Here is a 19,596-nt window from a genome sequence, read left to right as displayed (position 1 = left end):
GATGATTCCATATGATTCGGTGTAATTTATCAGAATAATACATTTTTAATCAGAAAAAGCACTACTGAGAAATACTTCATCTGTTCCAGTAAGACTTCAAGCTTCTCAGGTGGAGCACTGGTATGGAGTTCAGGCTAAGCATGAGAGCCTTTGCACTCAAAGATGCCTTCTCTGGCTAGAGCCAGCAGAGAGCACAAGGGTAGTTGGCATCACTGCAGAGCTGGGCTCTGGAGTGGGTCACTTTCTCCTCTGCTTTCTGGCATTTTGTTTTTTTCTGCGGTGATAGTGACAGCTACCCTCTGGGCTGTACATTTGCTCCCATTCTTGCCTGTGTGAGGCTATTGGCCAGGTGAGCTCACCTCCTCTGGGAATGCATTCTTGTCATCCAGGGCCTGTGGGCTCCGTCACATCTACAGATGGCTCAGGTGTCTCTACCAGAGTGGTCTTGGGGGCTCACAGCAGCCCACTTGATCAGTAAAGCCAATGAGGGTCAATGGCCATGAGGATGCAGTACGGCAGTCATACCTGTTTAGTTATGGTGTTTGCTGCTTGCCAAAAAACAAGTCACAAAGCTACAACTCTTTCAGTGCATCCCATACACTAGCATTCTCTGTGTTCAGAGTTACCTGTGGTAGGTATTTTGAAGAAATATCAGGAAAAAAACATGACATGCTTAATACGGCTTTTCCTTTCCTTCATCAATTGCCTTTAATATTTTTTCCTGTTTGCTAAAGAGCATCAACTATATAAACTGAATGCATCTGGAAACAAAGTTTCTGAAGTTTCAAAGAATACTGCGTATAAACCTTCTTTCTATGTTTTGGGGTTTTTTTCTTTTTTTTTCATTTTGTTTGGGTTTGGGTTTGGTTTTGCTTTGGTTGCCTTTTGTGTTTGGTTTTGCTTTGGTTTCATATTGGGATTTTTTTTTCATTTATTTAAAATATCCCTGGAACATTCATATGAACAGTACTTTTGGTATTACCTAGGTTTCCTATCCATTATCTGGTATATCTTTCGCTTTCTTCGTCCTCTTAAAATACTAATTTTTATATCAATGCATAGGGCTTTCTTTCTTCCTCTGTTTAAACTGAACTATAACTGCATTAAGGAAACTTAACTGTCTGACCTATCAGGAGCCACTCTTGGCAGCCACACTCCCACCACCAGAGACTTGCACTTCTGAGATCAAAGCCCCTTTGCTGGTAAGCAGATATAGCACTAGGCATTATTGCAGTTTTCCTTATCTTGCATGAGGAATGCCTAGCCAGTCTTTCACTCGTGACTCCTCTATAAGCATGACTCTGTTTTTTTTTCAGAACTTCTTCCATTTTCCTGTCTGCATGAAAAAGCACTACTACTACTCTGAGGAGACTTGCAGGGCTGGGGAAGAGTCCAGGGCCTGGGGTACTCCTCTCTAGGGGATTACTGTCACACCCATGGAGACTAACTTCTGACATTCTGTGTTGGTCCGAATACCTTGGAGGTGGACATCCCATTGTGATGTTACAGGGTAGTGGAAGCTGATCTCTGGCCGTGGACTGTGACATCACCATGTTGGTTGTCTCCCTGTGTCCCTTACTGTGTATGTTTAGATGCTGCCAGATCCTGGCCTAGACTGGATTATACCTGGACACCTGCTGAACATGTCCACATGGTCTGGAGGGTTAATCCAGGCTTTTTACAGTGCTGCATGCTGCCATTGACAGCTCTCCGTACCCATCCAGGAGCCCACAATAGTGTTTCCCCAGCCCTGCCAGGCTCAGGCAGCTGGGCACAGCACAGGTGAGTTGTGCAGGAAAATGACCCCCTGGGGTGGCCATGGAATGAGTGCCCAGGCTTGGGGAACTGGGAAGGTCCTTCTTGAGGGGCCTGAGTATTTCATCCTCCCCCTTCCCAGGACAGCTCATGACCACAGCATCCCCATTTTGCAGTGCATGACACCTTTTGGGAGTGCCAGTGCTAGCAATGGGGAGCATCTTCTCATTCTTAATTCGATCCAGACTACCAAACGTCACAGACAGGGCCACAGAAACAGAGTGGAACTGCCCCATCTGCCGCGATGCTCGAGATGACCTCACTTATGTGATGCCCTGTCTCCATCAGTTCTGCCTGGCTTGCATTATGCGCTGGGCAGAGATGCAAAGAGTGTGCCCACTCTGCAGAGAAGTGATAGAAGCTGTCAGGTTTTCTGTGCAGACAAACAGCTATATAGACTGTGTCTTCACAAGTTCTGAAGAGCCAGTAAATGCCAGCAGCTGGACAGGAATAACTCTAGGACAGCTGGTTAAAAACAGCCCCTTTGTGGAGTCCCCTTCTCGTGCTCGACGGGAGATACTACGCACAGCAGGGCTTCGGGATGCACGAACAGAGCCTGTGGGTGGCCTCCTGCCTAGAGTGTGGGCAGAACTTTTCCAAAGAGAAGAGCATCTCCTTGACCCTGTGGTGCCCTGGCTGCGCCAAGAGCTGGAGGCAAAGTATGGCGTTAGATGGTGGATGGCAAGGATTGCAGAGAGCATTGTCCTGCATGCCGTGTCCCTCTGTGGTCCAGCTAAGAATGTCTTGGTTCACGTGCTGCAGGACTTCCTTGAAGAACATACAGAACCTCTGATCCATGGCCTCATCAGCATCATTGTGAATGAGTGCACACAAGAGGCCCAAAGGCTGCTACACTCTCATGCTGTCTCACAGAACAATCCTGTGTCCATCTCCAGCAGATTTCAGACAGATACTACCACTCCCCACCTAACCACTGCCAGGAGCTCTGAAGGTTCCAGTGAGGAGCACCAACCAATCACATCAGAAAGCATCCTCCACATTCTCCACCCATCTACTCCCACCCCTGCAGAGCAGGAGGAGCTGGGGGAGGAGGCAGTGGCAGAGGAACCTGCCAGGGAGGAGGCCAACAGCACTGTGGCCATCTCCCCCAGCCCTCACGAGGAAAATCCTGCCCCACAGGCAGCCCCTGCCGGCAGCCCTGCAGGGTCCAGCATGGAGGACCAATCCAGCATATCAGAAGCTGTCCTCCACACCCTCCACCCATCTGCTCCTATCCCTGCAGAACAGGAGGAGCTGGAGCCAGCAGCAATGGCAGGTCCCTCTGCCCAAGGTGGCAGCCACAGCCCCTCCACTCCCAGCCAGGGTAGGGATCCCTTGCCCAGGAGGCCTGAGAGTTCCAGAAGGAGGAGGGCTGCCAGCCAACCAGACTTTCCCCAACCCCGCAAGAGGCCACCCGATCAGCAGCAGTAGCAGGGGTGCAGTAAATTCTTATTAAAGAAAAAATAAATAAATTTCTATATCCCTGATAAAGTCTCTGGGTGCTGCTTTCACTCCCTTTTCTTACTATCTTTCCCCAACCATGCGCACCTTCATCAGCCAAGGGCCCTGGAGATCCAGGATGATATTGGGAGTGCCTTCTCCCAGAGGAATTTCTTCTGCAGCCACAGCAACAGATGTGTTTTCGAAAAAGCCTGGAAAAGGAGCATTGCATTTGCAAAGGAGAATGTGCAAAATCAAGGCTGCTTGTGCTTGTGCCCAGATGGCACGACCATGCTGCTCCTTGCATTGCATTTCATCTGCAGTTGAGGGGACAGAAGGGGCCCTGTAGCTACCTGGTCAAGAAAGGTTTCTGGGAAAACAGGCCAGGGAGCTTCAGAGCACAACTTCTCTGCATCCAAACACCACTCTGTAGGGATAATCAGAGCGCAGTGACTCGTCATAGAACACTCTCAGAGAAGATTTACTCTGGCAAAAGAGAATGATAGTTTTGAGGCTCCTTTAAGAGCTGCACTTTTCATGAAGGAATGTTCTCCATTGAAGACTCTCCTAAGTTGAGCCCCTGACTGATTCTCGGGAACAGTCCAATGACCTTCTTAGTAGAAAGTTTTTTCATGTCGGAAAGAGAGAAATTTTTAAGAGAAAAAGAGAAAAAGGTATTTTTTGCAAGGTAAATTACAGCCACAGAAGAAGAAAGCCATTATCACAATCACAGAATCACTAGGTTGGAAGAGACCTTTCAGATCATCAAGTCCAGCCCATGCCCTAACACCTTCATTAACTGTGGCACTGAGTGCCTCATCCAATCTTTTTTTAAACACATCCAGGGATGATGACTCTGCCATATCCCTGGGCAGATGATTCTAGTACTTTTTCACCCCTTCTGTAAAAAATTGTTTCAGGAAGGGTATAGAAGCACTAAGAGAAGCTTATACAACTAAGGCAGATGTGACTAGCATGTCAATTTACTATTGTCTCCAAAACAAAAATGATGCCTCTAATCTATTTTATGCACGAAGTGAAGAACTAGAATACTCAGATATTGGAATCTCAGCTATTGGAACACTGGCAGCTCTGCAGAATGGGTTAGAGTTCACAGAAATCCCAGAGCCTTAAGTGAAAATCATCTAGGAAAGCAGGAAAAGGAAAGCATTCATTTTTCTCGATCAATGCAGATAGCTTAAAAAGAAACACAGATGAGGCAGTAAGCTTGACGTCAAGTAAGCATGTTTTTAAAGAGGTGTTTCCAATTCATGGTAGGGTGATTGCAATGAGTAACTTTCCAAGTCAGTTAGGCTAGATCATGAAAGACCTACTCCTAAACCCAGCTGTTTTGGCAGGCAGTCCACCCAAGAAGAAGAAACTTCAGAGCAGGAAGGTTCACTTCTGTGGGTAGTCAGTGGAGACAGCTAAACAATTGCAGAAGGGTGAACTGCAGTGCAGAAAAAAAAAAAAACCTGTCTGCTGACTACTTCACAGCTCTGGACATGCACTTGGTTCAGAAGTATTAATGTGACCTCAAAGGACACATTTTCAAAGACATTTGGCATCTCTGGCATTCAAAATATGATGTTCAAACCAACTGCTTAAATATCCTCAAAACATGGGATTTTCAGTGAAAGTAGAATTTAACTGATATTCCATGATTTTTTCTTTTGCTTTTTTTTTTCACGTTATATCTAGAAGCATAGGTAGAAACTCCAGATAAATATTATCACTACTGAATGGAAGTGTGTTTTGCACTCTCAGAGGCAACATAACACCTTGATGTTAACAGGAACAAGGAGCATGCAATTCCGCTTTGCTAAAGGAATGCAAATTGTCAGCACCCCCTTCCTTCCAGAGCTGGCTAAAAGGTTTCATGGGGTCTTACAGACAGTGCTTTGAGTTAAAAAAAAAGGAACAACAACAAAAAGGGCCCACTAAGACTTAATAGAAGTCAACATTATCTGCATATGAATAAATGGTACAAATTCCTGCTCAGATGCAGTGTTTAGAGAAAACAACCTAAAATTATTATAGAAAATTCTCTCAAAGTGTAAGATTTCTTTTGATAATACTTTTTACTTAATAAAATTCCAATTTTTTTGATAACATGAACTGATTCTTCACTGAATTTGAACATGTATGTTTCTGTATGTTTAAGGAGAAATAAACACCACTGCCATGGACTCTCACTATTAAAAATAAAAAAATTGAAATTTACTAGCCATACATCAATGTCTTAGTGATAATGACACAAAGAGACCAGCTGACAAGTCTAGTCAGAGTACACAAAATTACTAACAGTGATTGTCTGTATTATAAATGTTGCTTCCCTCTGTTAGAGAAAATATTTTAAAAATAAACCAGGTTAAACCAGACTAAAGAATAACATTAAAGAGCTAAGTTATGCCATGAACCATGTAGACAGTCATAAAGGAGAGCAAGTCAGCATAAGCCTTAAATAACTTCACTTTTTCTAAAAAAGTAGTAATGGAAAACATGCTACTTTCCTGACTGGAAATTCCAGTGGTTCACTTGGAGCAACTGAATGAGCAGCAATATACTTCTCCCCATCAAGACAAGTCAACTTATTTCTTACAGCTCTGTCTTTTCTTACATGTATTTATTTTCAGGCATTTGTATTAACTTTCCCCACCTGCTGAACAAGAGGCTGGAAAGCAACATCACAGAAAAGGACCTGGAGGTCCTGGTCAGTGGCAAGTTGTACATGAGCCAGCAGTGCCCAGGCAGCCAGGAGGGCCCAGGATGTCCTGGGGGGCATCAGGTACAGCACTGCCAGCTGGACAACGGAGGGGATTGTTCCAATCTGCTCCGCACGGGGGTCTCCTCACCTTGAGGAAATTTTGGGCACAAAATTATGTTTAATATGTTAAACTGTTAATGGGGATCCAAGGAGGGCCAAGAGGCTTGTGAAGGGTCTTAAGGAGAAACCTTATGAGGAGTGGCTGAAGTTACTTGGTTTGTTCAGCCTGGAGAAAAGGAGTCTGAAGGGAGACCTCCTCACAATCTACAATTTCCTTGTGAGGGGAAGAGGAAGGGCAGGCACTGATCTCTTCTCCCACATGACCAGTGACAGGGCACAAGGGAATGGCCTGATGCTGTGTTAGGGGTTTAGGTTATTTATTAGAAAAAGATTCTTCACAGAAAGGGTATGGGCACTGTAACAGGCTCCCCAGAGAAGTGGTCACAGCACCAAGCTTGACAGAGTTCAAGGAGCATTTGGACAATATGTTTGAGCACATGGTGTGACTGTTACAGATGTCCTGTGGAAGGCCAGGAGTTAGACTCAATGATCCTTGAGGGTCCTTCCAACTCAGGACATTCTGTGATTCTGTGAATTTTTTTTATTAGCAAGGAGCACTCTAAATACTGAATATTTTTGTTTAAAACAAACAAACAAAGAGATGCAATAAGAGTGCAACTCCAAAAGTCACTTCTGCACCCTTCTCTGAAAAGGAGCAATGGCTGTTATCTAAGCCAATGATCCTTTTCAACATGACTTATTTTCCTAAGGTACCAAAAGCTATATTCTTAATATTTCTTGAAGCCATGTTCAGACAAGCCAAACAGGTGTAAATTGCTTTGGCTGAGCAGGAGAGTAGAACACACAGTTGAAGTAAATTCCAGAGCGTCCTTCTTTGGAATGCATCAAGTGGAGAAGGACACACAACGGTAACGGCAAAATTTTCCAGGGAAAACAAGGAGGAAGAGTACTGAGGGAGAGTGGGTAGGGAGCAGGGTATGAAAACCGCCGGGTGAAGATTCCTCTGTCCCTGTCTCAGACAACATGGCATCGGCAAGCACCCAGGCACGCTCATGCAAATACAAGACATACGCCGTGCTGTCTGCCAAACCTCGTCCTCTCGTCGGGCTGGGCGCCAACGACGAGAAATGCAATCCAATGGCGTCCCGCACCCTCCTCCCAGTAAAGAGTTATTTTAAAACTTTACGCATAGTGCTCGGTAGCAACAGTGACAAGGGATAAAAGGGCAAAGGAGAAGGGCAAGGGAGGGAGCACAGGAACAAGAGGAAGGGTAAACCCCTCCAAAGCTGTTCCAAAACGGCTGCAGCAGCTTCAGCGAGAAGACCCGGGACGGAAAGAATGGCTCAAAGTCCGGGAGAGTCAGGGGCGGCGTCTGAGCTCCGGCGAAGCACCTTGCGCTGGGCTCGGCGCTGGCTGCTAGGGTGGCCCCGGCCCCGCCTGGCGCTGAGGGCGCTACCAGGGCCGGTGTTCCCCGCAGGGGAGCGGAGCGGAGCCCGCACAGGAGGCGAGGCGGCGGCAGCACCGCAGGAAGTCGGCGCCCGAGGGGGCTGGCACGGGGGCGGCGGTGGGGCGGCCCCGCCCGGCCCGGCCCGCCGTCCGCAGCGGTCCCCCGCCGAGAGCCGCCGCCAGCACCCCCTTGTCGCTGCCGATGGTGTTGCCGGGGTCCTGCTGCCCTCTCCCGGGACTCGTCCCGCTGTCCCAGGCAGGGCCCCTCCGCCCGGGAGCGCTGCGCCGCCGCCGCCGGTGCCGCCCGTGCCCCCTGCTGCTGTTCCGCTCGCTGCTCGGGCTGGGGCTGCTGCAGACCGGCCTGGGCTGCGCCCTGGTGGCTCTGTGCTTCGGGGCGCTGTCGCTGAGCAGCGCCCCGCAGGTGAAGAACGCGTGTCCCCTGTGGGCCGGCTCCTCGGTAAGTGGCGGCCGCGGGCCGGGACACGCCATGCTGGGGTCCGGCCGTGCGTGCTCGGCACCTGCCGGGCTGGCTGTCCCGAGGGATGCGTGATCCCGCTCTTCCGCGACCCCTTGGAAAGCCGTTACCCCGGGTAACGGGGTAACGGCTCTTTGCTGCCAGCTTTGTAGGTTGTCTGCAGGACGCCAACGGAGTTACAAACGTTGAGACAAGCGAATAGGGGATTTATTTCCTGACGTGCATTTTTGGGGAAAAAAAAGAAGTACTCCGTTATTTTGCGCTATCAGACACAGGATTTTCAAAAACTGTTGTGTGTGTAGATGTTGCATGTTTGTGCTTTGTGCCTTTGATCGTAGGCATAATGTACAGATAAATCAGCAATGTTCCTGGGGAAAAAATGGATGGACTTCGTACAGTTTTGGAAGGAGTACTGAAAGAAGTTATTCCATCTCCTGTTGGGCCCTGCTTTATAAATATGGAATGTATACAAGAATTTATATTGCAGAAGCTAGGCAGAAGTAAGCAGAGTAAGTGTAGCAGAGTCAGATTGATTAGTCCCAGTGTTTGGGCCCTCCAGCAATCAGAAAGTCATGTACTGAGATGCACACTCAGCTCCTGCTGCCTGTGTGAACAGTATCAGCTTATCCCTCGCTTTAAACATTTCAATTAAATTGCCATGCTGTTCACCACCTGTAAAAATGTGCTCAGTGCAGTAGTCTGGGGACTGAGTAGTTCCTGTTTATCTGTATAATGCAGTGTTCATCCCTGAATGTACACAGTCCTTGGGGGGGTGAGGGAAATCCAGCCCATCCAATTGTCTGTATTTGGTATCTCTCTTGTGATCTTCCATCCTTTTTGGGGCTTTTTTGGGGGTTTTTTTGTTTTGGTTTTTTTTTTTTTTTTTTTTTTTTTTTTTTTTCTTTTATTCTAACTCTAGGTTAAAAGAAGTTTATGTAACCAATGGACTTTCCTTGAATTCTGCACAAAGAACCATACTTGTGCTTTTAAAATGCTTTAAAATCGCATGTGTAAGATAGAGGTATTCAGTATTTTTAAAAATCAAGAAGGGTGAGATTTTGTTTGGGGTTTTTAAAATTATATTTCTGAAACAATAGTACACTCAAAAAAGTTACTGAAATACTGTTTGGGTGTAAAAATATTTGTGAAAATTTTAGCCCAGAAGCAACCTGGAAAAGCAGATGCCATTAAAAGCTGACTGATGTGTCTGTTGGGTGCTTTTTGGTTTGGTTTTCTTTTCATTATGGATGCTACACGCTGACTTGTGAGGGGCATGTCAGGAAAATTTTGAGAAGGACTTTCTTTTCATATCTTTAACAGATGTAATGAAATAAATTTGCAGTCATTAAGGAAAAAAATTATGTCAGTATTGATGTGCTTTGTTATAAAATCATGTGTCCATTTTGCAGTCAGAGAATTCGAAAAATACTTTGTTATGAAACTGCAGTTATGTATGTGGTTTTGCAACACCAGTGATGATATCAGTAGGTGTTTTGGCCAAGTCATATATATGTGTGTTACGCTAGATTAGATTGATCATGTCAAGTGAATGAAGTTACAGAAGGGATTTATTAAAAATAGTAGAGTATGACTTCCTGCTTGTTCCAGCCTTCCTGTTTCTTTTTGGGGCAGGAGCTTGGTTGGCTTAGTCGCAACATCCATAGAGTTTAAAGTATAGCTGCTGACTTATGGGACGTGCTGAGAAACTTATTTGCCTTTCTTTATAGGGTTCCTTTTCTTCTGTGAGAGAGTATTCGGGTAGGCTGTTTGTTTCAGTTCTACAGCAATTCTTTATCATTTCTTAATTGTTTGGTCCTGTAAGGTAAAGAAAGAATCATAAAGTTCAGTTTTGTGATTTAGCAAGTTTGGTCTAAAAACTGCTGTTGCAGAAGAATGTGCTTTTATTTTAACTTCTGTCCTCACTCTGATACTGGGATTAATCTGATTAAATAGCAAAACTATCCAGGGAGGTAGTGCTGGTGCTCCTTATTGATTTTGGTAGGGTTTATGCTCTGGGATTCAGCTCGCTAGAATGGTCAGAAGTCAGCAAAAGGGAAGAAGGAAGTAAGCACTTAAGTGCTGAGATGGTAATGGAGAGAGGGGAGGAAATGGACAATTTTAGATTTGCCTAGACATGTTGCAGAGAACAAATACTTAATTGGCTGAAAACAGTTATTTAAGGCAAACGTGGAGTTTGGAATTGCTGACATACTACTTCTCCCCATGCATTGTGTTCTGGGAGGGAAATGTAAGAAACTAGCAGATTTAATTTGGTTATTATTTCACAGGATGCTCTTAGGAGCAAAGAACTTCATCAGCATAGGTATCCTCTGCTTTAAAGTGCATCTTTGTATCTTCCCAGCATTGCTGTAGTGTTCCAAAGTACACTAATAAAAACAGTGTAAATAGCATTTTGTGAACAGTTCTTTGCTTCTTGGTGACACTACATTTTTTTATGTTGTAGGCAATCTTATGTGGAATCTTAGGGTTAACAACATGGAAGAGGCCAATGCGACTTTTGGTAAGTATGGATTAGACTTTGTAAGGAAATTATAAAAAAAAAAAAGAGCCTAATTTAATAGTTGTTGGTAAAAAAAAAAAAAATCACCCTTTTTTTCTTTCAAAAAAATAATGATGAGTCTTTCTTTTCAAATTGCAGAATCATAATTATTTAAAGAGAAGTCAAAGACCATGCAAGGCCATATTCAGGGGAATTAAGTCCCCTGTAAGGGCAAGAGTGGACCATGTCTGGAAGAATTGTTAATGTTATTTAAAGTGCACATATTACGGCTTTTTATGTATAAGAAAATACTGGCTTAGAATAAGTAATTTAGTTCTCCAAGGTAGTGCAGCTTAAAGTGAAATGAAGGAGACGGCTTTAAATCCTAGCTTAGTTGTAGTGTTTTAGTTTTTGCCAATGGGTTTGAGAGCTAATTTAACACCTTACAGCAGGATCCAGTGCTCGTTTCATATACAGTTGGCATTGCATTGCTGTGAGAGAAGCAGATTGATGTGCAGGGTGTGTAAGCTGTTTCCACATGTAAGTGAAATCTGAAGCTCTGTAGCTCTTAATGTCTCAGAGTTAGGATTTGAAAAGGAGTTGTGGAATTACTTTTGTTTGTGTGTGAGTTTAGGGAGTTTTTTCATTTGGTTGGTTGATTTTGTTTTGTTTGTTTTTTTTGTTTTTGTTTATTTGCTTGGAATATTTTGTCTTACTGACACTTCTGAAGACTTTTTACAGGCCAAGGCAGTTGTTTAATTTTTCTGCAGCACTCTTTTGGGATCCACATGGGTATCAGTGAGGGGTACCAAGGATTAGATATGTGAGCTGTGGATAGAATCATAGATTCACCAAGGTTAGAAGAGAGATTTGAGATCGTCAAGTCCAGCTGTCAACCCAGCACTGCCCCAAATCCCTAAACTACATCAGCCAATGCCAGATCCAGATGCCTCTTGAACACCTCCAGGGATGGTGACTCCACCACCTCTCTGGTGCATCCTGTTCCAAAGCATGGCTACCCTAACAGCAAAAAAGCTTTTTCTAGTGTCTAATCTGACTCTCCCTTGTCTCAGCCTGAGGCCGTTCCCTCTTGCCCTCTGACCGCAGGCGCTGCAGCGGATTTGGGCCCCGACTCACCTCAGCCTCCTTACAGGGAGCTGCAAAGAGTAATGGGGTCCCTCCTGAGCCTCCTCTCCTTGGGACTGAACACCCCCAGCCCCCCAGCTGTCCCTCATGAGAGATGTTATCCAGTCCTTTCAGGAGCCTTGCTGCCCTTGGCTGGACAGGCTCCAGCCCCTCGGTGTCCCTTTAGAAGTGAGGGGCCCAAAGCTGAGCACGGCCTTGAGGTGAGGCCTCCCCAGCGCCCGGTGCCGGGGCACGGTCGCTGCCCTCGTCCTGCTGGCCACGCTGCTCTGGACACAGCCCAGGATGCCACTGGCCGCCTTGGCCACCTGGGCACACTGCTGGCTCATGTTCAGCTAGCACCCCTGACATCCATTGTTATTTCTCAGTGTGTGTTGGTTAACATGGGCAAGTTTTTTAGGAGTTTTGTGGATATAGAGAGGAGCCCGCTGTTAGCGACTCCCAATCTGGAATCACATATTTTCATCAAGATAAATGTACATGCTGTCAGTCTCAAACTGCCTAAGGCTTGTGCAGTACTCCTGTGTTAACACTGCCTGTGTTCTGTGCTGTTTCTATACTACATCGTTGCTCTTTCACTCTTTAATATTCTCCTTTGTATAAACCTTATTTTACTTTCCTAGTTTTACTTAAATAGAAAACACAAATTATTCTTGATCCCTTCTTTTATTTCAAATTATCTTTAGGATATCTTTAGGTTACATGCTGAAGGAGATTGCCTTGGGATATTATGCAGCAGGAAAGTTTTTGCTGTGAAATTGATAAAAGCTCTGAGCAGCCTGCCATGATTTCATAGCTGACCCTGCTTTTGAGCAGGAGACACAGGTGTCTTCCTCAGCTCTCTTACAGCCACAATTATTCTGTGATTATGTGATTCTATGAAACTGTTTGGGTGTTTTTTCTTATTTGTATGTGTATTCTATAGAGGTTTGATTTTTGATAGCCAGATTAGATCAGCCTTGATACTGGGAAGCATTTCTGCTAAAAGAGCAGTGAAACCCTGGAACAGATTCCTAGAGATGTGTTTGATGCCCCAAGGTGTCAGTGTTCAAGAGGCATTTTGGACAATGCACTTAATACTGTGCTTTGATTTTTGGTGAGCCCTGAAGTGGTCAGGCAGTTGAACTACATGATTGCTGTAGGTCCCTTCCAACTGAAATATTCTATTCTATGTGGGAAAATAAAAAGAAACAAGCATTAAACTCTTCTTGAGGGTAAGGAAATAATGCCTTAAACTAGCTACAGTCTTTCAAGGACATATTGTTAGTTTCTGTGAGCATATTTATGCTGGGCTAAATATCTATTATGTCTACCCCCTGCTAACTTGAATGTTTTCTCTAGGGAGTTATGAAGATGCACTATTACACAAATTGTAAAAGCAAGCTTCCTTAATGTCTCAGCAATGAGAATCATTATACAGTCATGACTTAAAATTATGATATTCATAAGCAAGACTAGAAAACTCATTCAGAACTAAAACATATCAGTTTGTCAGTTGTGACTGTCCTCCTTTTACAACTCCTTATGTAAAGCCTTAGAACGCCCAGTGATGGTTTCTCACTATCTGTGTTTGGGTTTTTGTGAAGGGTTAGGCTGTCCATGGCTCCCACTTCAATCCAAGGCCTTGGCAATGGAGAAAAGAACCAGATTGTAGTTGTTTTTTGGTTTTTTTTTTCCTGTGATGGCAAGATTCTGGTGCTGCTGATGCTTGCAGAAAGCACAGGGCTGCTGTGCTGTGAGAAAGGAACTGGGGATGGGCTGTGGTGTTTCAGCCACTTGTGTTTTTCTTTGGAGGGGAGAAAGGAAAGGAAACACATTGGTTGCAGATGTAGTGGACCTTTAGTAGCACCTTCTGTGAAAAAACAGCTGTGAAAAGGGGTGGCTGTGATGACACCTATTAGTAAATAAAATGGAGAGCCATATTTGGGTTTTGCCACCCACGCTGTTTTACAGCTGTATTAACAGTGTGGGATGATACTAGATAAATAATATATCTGAGAGAGAGGGTTCTGCAAGGCAAAATTAAGTCATACATTTTGAAGGACATTTTTGCAAGGAAGGCCTAACCTTGAGCAGTACATCTGCTGAGAAGTCTGGTTTCAGTCCTTCCTTGGTTGTTTGAGGAATTTCCATTCTGGTTATCGATATCAAGTGTCAGTCAGTTTTGGAAGTCAGCTTGTAATGCTTGTGCTTGGAAGCTGATTTTTCTTTGAGGTAATGCTGAGTTAACACTGGACTCAATGATCTTAGAAATGTTAACGATCCTATGTTTCTTACTCTTTAGTACTGTCCAAATGTATTAAGGGAAACTCACCACCACCTACCCATCCAAGTTACTTGGGTATTGACTCTGAACTGTTCTGGGCTCAGTCTTCCTCAGTGTTGCCTTCCTCCATGCATAATCCGGTTCTTTTCTCTCTGCTCCTAAGCTCCTTCCTTTCACACAGCTTTAAATCTTAGTTTAACCTGAAAGAAATAAAATTCTTTCAGAGAGTACATCAGTTCTCCATTGTTAGTTTGATTGTGTATGTTTTGAGGGCAGTTCATGTCTTTGACAGGTCATGCTAGCTTCTATAGCATCTGTCCTTACTTGTATGCCAGATTAGACTGATTTGACTTTATGTTGCATTCCCAGGAGTTGCCTGGAGCCATACATGCTTTGCTGAATGCAGAAGTCCTTAGCTCGTGAAGCATCCTTTCCTTTTAGTCACGCCAAATTAGTTACAACCCTGTAGAGTGCTTTTTAGGTGACTCTCTGACTGTGCTTGTTTCTGGTTTTGAGGTTTTTTTCTCCATCTGTAACAAAGACTTCAAGTTAAGCACCTCTCTGGTGTCTGCTTGGTACTTGAGTTCTGCTGCTAAAGAGGAGACTTATCTGTGATCAAGTAAAAGGAAAAGGAGTGCCAGCATCCAACAAGACACTAGCCTGTTGTGCTGTGCAGTTTAACTGCTGCAGCTTCAAGTACTGGGGAGCAGTTTGGTACCTGCAAAATGCATGGGATTAAGAAGTCAGCAGAAAACATGTAGGCTGGTTGGATGTGACTCTCAGCTACATCAAGTACTGCATGCTTAATGTTGTTTGCTAGCATGGTAGCTTTTGTGTTCATACATGCCATTGTTTTCATGTAAAGCTTTGAGGGGTTTGACAGAAAAGTCAGTGTTGCACATCCAGCATGAGTCATTCAATCTGGATTCTTCAGATGTTTTACAGTGTGGTCACATAAGGATTTGAAATTTTTTTTTGAAACACTTTTAATTTAAATATGTTAATATGTTTGGTTAATGACAAATATTTACAGATCTTACTTTGAAAACAGAAAAGTTTATGGAATTCAGGCTTTATTTATAACCTGGAAATTTTTGAAGAATTTATTTGTGATAAACCTTGTATTTAATTGAAAATTTTTACCCAAAGAAAATATGTTCCAGAAAACTTTAAATAAAGATTTCTTAGGGCTGACTACTACTATGATATCTGCACCTTGATAGATTTTCATGAATTTAACTAAAATTTAATGTATAGATCAAGATACTCCATTCAGGTAATGTTCTTAAATTTTAGCTCTGCTAGTGACAGTGAACTGTGAACAGAAGCTCCACATCATGTCCTTAACCCTGAAAACCAGTCTCTCCCTAGGCATGTGCTTTATGACAAGCAGTCATTTGACTTGTGAGAACTACTGTAGTAGTATCTTTTTTCCCTGGATTTTAGAAGTAAAATAGTTCTGTATTAACCTCTTTGCTCACACTCTAGACTCCAGCATTAAGTTGATAAATAGTAATTATGCAAAGGTTTTAAAATCAGTATAAGCAAATAGAGATACACTTTTAAGTGTGAGATTATGAAAAGCCATTAGAAGCTTATAGCCATTTGTATGCTGCAAAAGCTTTTCTCTCATACATAGGGTGTTTTAGTGTGGTATTTAAAATATGTGACTTTTTATTAAATGAATTAATTTCTCTTTTCTTGTGGGGCTTTCCTTTGTTCACAGTTGTATTGTGGGTTTCCATACGGTACAACGAATAGCTCTCACAACTGACAGAAATCTAATAAGGTCCTATGAGTTTTAATTATTGCTATTGCTGCTGTGCCTGTGGACAATTAATAAATGGATGTACTCTTTTCTACAGGATGTTTATAAAGAATATATGTAGGCTGTAAACTGATAGAAGAGTTGCTGAAGTAATTGTTTTTTCTTTCATTTAAGTACCTGCTTGGGCATCAGTCCTGCACGTGCAAGTTCAAGTGAAAGCAGTTCCTCTCTGGCATTAGATACTCGCTTCAATGGCAGCAGCAGGACAAAAAGGAGCTTCCCCATTCAGAATGAAAGACAGTGTCAGAGCTTTACTATGCAAATTTATTTTTCCTTGGAGTCCTCAAAAGGCATGATGATACTTTTTACCTGAAAAAAAGATCATATGTGCAAGACCTTAGCAAGTATGAATAAAATACACTTCATTTTCATGTAGTTTAATTCATATGAAGGTTCCTCATGGCTTTCTGCAGCTGTTCACAGTCCATGTGTATCTAATGGTCTGAAGATGAAACTATGGGCCAAACTAAGGCCATAGTTTGTTTCCGGTTTTATAACTGCAGTTAACACCAGTTACATCTGTTTTGGTTTTTGAAATACCATGTTTGCCTTCTCTGTTTTTTTTCTAAATTGAAAAGAGCTTCTCTCCCCTGGGGAGGATCTTCTGTCACTGGGATAAAGTGTAACCTCTCTTTTTACTTGTAGGTGAGTATATGTTTAAATTTGCATCTGCAGGAGAATATAAGTAACTAAATTGTGGGATTTGGCTGCTGCTGAGGGGACGAGACGGCCCTCTCAGGTTCTTCCTGTGGGGGAGAATCCTGGGCAGGTAGTCCAACTCCCAGGGGAGCTGCCTCCTCGATTCACCTCACACGCACACAATCCCAGGTAGCTCTAAAAGTCCAACCAGTAGAAGAAGGAGGGCTCTGCACTCTCTGCGAAGGGTCCAACCGGGTTTATTCAAGGAGCAGTAGAGGGTCCAAGGCAGGGTGGGTAGGGAAGAGACAGGGATACAACCAAGTCGAAGGGAAACAGGTGGCAAAAAGCCTAGAACATGGCGGGAACAGGGTTTATAACATAGTAGGAAGCAGGAGGGGCCAGGGTACAAAGAACCAATGGGATAGGGGACCAGGGGAGGAGCAGGAGTGGGGTGATTGGGAGTGCACGAATGAGAGGAGGAGAGGACGGTGGTGCTAACATACAAACCAATGGGGATGGGGGAACCGCAGAACGTTCTAGTTCTTTGGGAGGAAGCCACAGTAGATGGGCATCTACAGGGGAGTGTCCTCCCAGGGCATCTCCACCCCACAGTCCCTGGGGTCTCCTCCCACACTAAATAAGCTGACAGGGTACATGTTAGATTGGACAATGAGTGACTGAATACCCGTCTGTGGGCACAGAGGGTTGTGATCAGTGGTGAAAGCTGAGCCAGCCAAGGACCAGGGGTGAGCCTGAGGGGTGGAAGCTCAGGGGCCAGTACCACTGAAGTGAGTGCTCTGCACAGTGGATCTAAGTGGGCTGTCAGCACAGGCAATGCCAGACTGGGAGGAATGGCTGATACACTGAATATTGCCATTTAGAATGACCTGGACAGGCTGAAGATTGCATTGAAAGGAATCTCTTGAAGTTCAGCAATGGGGAATACAAAGTCCTGCCTGTGCAGGGAAATTATTCTATCACACAGGAGGGAACAACATGCTGGAAAGCAGCTCTGCGAAGAAAAACCTGGGGACCTGGCTGGACAACAAGCTGTCCCTAAGACAGCAAAGTGCTCTTGTGGCAGAGGAGACGACTGGTGTCCTGGGCTGGATTAGGCAGGGACTTGCCAATAGATCAAGGGATGTGATCCTTCAAACACCTGGAGAGGTGTGAAAGCTGTGGCTGTTCAGCCTGGAGAAGAGGAGGCTCAGTGGAAATCTCCTGCATCTCCATTAATAGCTGATGAGAAGGAACAAAGAATAGAGAGCTGAACCTTTCTCAGTAGTGCTCACTGCCAGGACAAGAGGCTATGAGCAGAGCTGAGAAAATAGGAAACTGGGTCTGAACATGGAAGACAACTTTTTTACTGTTATGATGGTTAAAAACTGGTGTAGGTTACATGTAGAGATAGTCAAAACTAACTGGGCATTATATACAAGAGCTTGCCATAGATCATAGCATCATAGAATGTTCTGGGTTGGAAGGGATCTTATGGTTCCAGGTCCCTTGTTGTGACACCTGCTTGAACAGGAGAGTAGATTTAAGTGGTCTCAAGAGATCCCTTCCAATCTCGGTTATTGTGTAAAAATGCTGACCAGTGATGGAGCAGAAAGAAAAAAGATTTTTTTCTCTAGACAGTCAAGTACAATGTCTTGCCAACTGTCAAGATGTGTGGTAGAGAATTTTGTGGTTATGGTTCAGATCATGGTGGTATTTTAGATTGAAGATGTAGGAATTATTCTTATCTTCTGCTCATTTGGCAGGATTTTCTGAATATTGGATTATTCAGTCAAAAATATACCTATAATAAAAAAACAGATCAAGATTATATTTACGCGTGGTAGAATTTATTAGAACATAAATGCAGAAAGTATCATCCTTGTTTCACATATTTATGATAATGCTCCTTCCCTTCCTCTTTGTTCTTTGATTTCTGACATTCCTTTAAAAAATATTAATGATTTTGTTTGTTTTCAAAATTTTGGATTGGAGGTCTTGATTTTTACTGTAACTTTTTATATAGCTATAGATAGAATTGTTTCCATTGCAGTTTCTGTACCACAGGAGACAACTTAAATGTGAGTTTGCTAGCTTGTTTGGTTTTTTTTAAATCTTTCTTTACTTTAGCCACATAACTTCTTTTCTCCATTTGTCATCAGCTGGAAAAGGACAAATACACCTCTTGTTTTCCTTAATATAATTTAATGAGACTTGTCCTGTAAATATATTGCATGTTGAAACAGCTTCTATTTCACTTACAATGCTGGCTAATTCCTAATTATCGGTGCCCTGTGTGGAACCCAGTTGAAAAGTTTTCTTTGTATGAAATACCTGCGTGTACCAATTTTTTTCTCAAAGTAGTTTTTTGGTAGAAGAACAATTAAGATAATTTAACTAAAAACATAAGGAATGGGTTTCATTCATTTGCATGCTAAGCATTGTGTAATTTTTAAAAAATCATTAGATTCTGTGTTTGTATGGGGAAAAAATGACACTCAGAGTGCTTTCTAGAACTAACTTCTCTTATCTGTGGTTTTGTGATTAGTACAAAGCTAGGACAAAATACTCTTTCTCTTAATAATTTATAAGTTATTTTGGTTTTAGTGTGTCTAACACAAAGTAGTCCCAGTCCTCTACAGAGGTTCACTAATAGCTACATCAGTTATTTGGGTTTTTGGGATTAAAATCTACCTTACAGCATAATGTTATGGTAGTAATAGTGATGACTAGTAATGTTGTAATTGAAGAATTTATTTTGCATAGCAATGCTCTTTGGCTCTTGTCCATTCATTGGGGATTATTTCCCTGAACCTCAGGAAATGGGAACATAATTTGTGCAGCAGCTCTTACCTCTTTCTGCTTCAGATTCCAGGTAGCTAACCATGTTACATCAGGTAAATTTATTTGGAAGGCCACAGTGTTCTTTGCATGTTTAGGAAGTCCTTGTTACTGGATCTTCTGTAAAGCTGTCTGGAGCAGGACTGAACTCATGTCCCTCATAGGATCCTTCTCTTCCTCTGTGTTTTGTGATGTCCTACTTTTTTAACTTGGACCATTTTGCTACAAAGAAACCTGAGTGAGCAGATTGTTATTAAAAAGGATGCTCTAGGATGTTAAGAATCTGATACTTGCTTAGTGGAATTGAATGTTTAAGGAGGAATCTTACCTTTATTTGTCTCTAAAATAGTAGTCTTACCCATAGAACTTTTTCTTGAAGTACAGGATATTTTTGCCTGTCTGAATACAGACAGGGATG

General features: G+C 43.3%; 1 protein-coding gene across 1 annotated transcript in view; it reads left to right on the top strand.

Annotated features, from left to right (window-relative positions):
- The first annotated feature begins 7,622 nt into the window (after positions 1-7,622).
- The window catches only part of ENTREP1 (endosomal transmembrane epsin interactor 1), a 30,228-nt gene continuing 18,254 nt past the window's right edge, over positions 7,623-19,596 (top strand). Inside the window, exons 1-2 of the mRNA XM_059837150.1 lie at positions 7,623-7,946; positions 10,429-10,485. Of these exons, the coding sequence (XP_059693133.1) occupies positions 7,692-7,946; positions 10,429-10,485 (312 nt within the window). The 5' untranslated portion in view covers positions 7,623-7,691. The remainder of the gene's footprint in view (positions 7,947-10,428; positions 10,486-19,596) is intronic.

Source organism: Haemorhous mexicanus, chromosome Z (genome assembly GCF_027477595.1).
Source record: "Haemorhous mexicanus isolate bHaeMex1 chromosome Z, bHaeMex1.pri, whole genome shotgun sequence".
NCBI classification, from domain to species: Eukaryota; Metazoa; Chordata; class Aves; order Passeriformes; family Fringillidae; genus Haemorhous; species Haemorhous mexicanus.
This window is presented reverse-complemented; position numbering and strand designations above follow the sequence as displayed.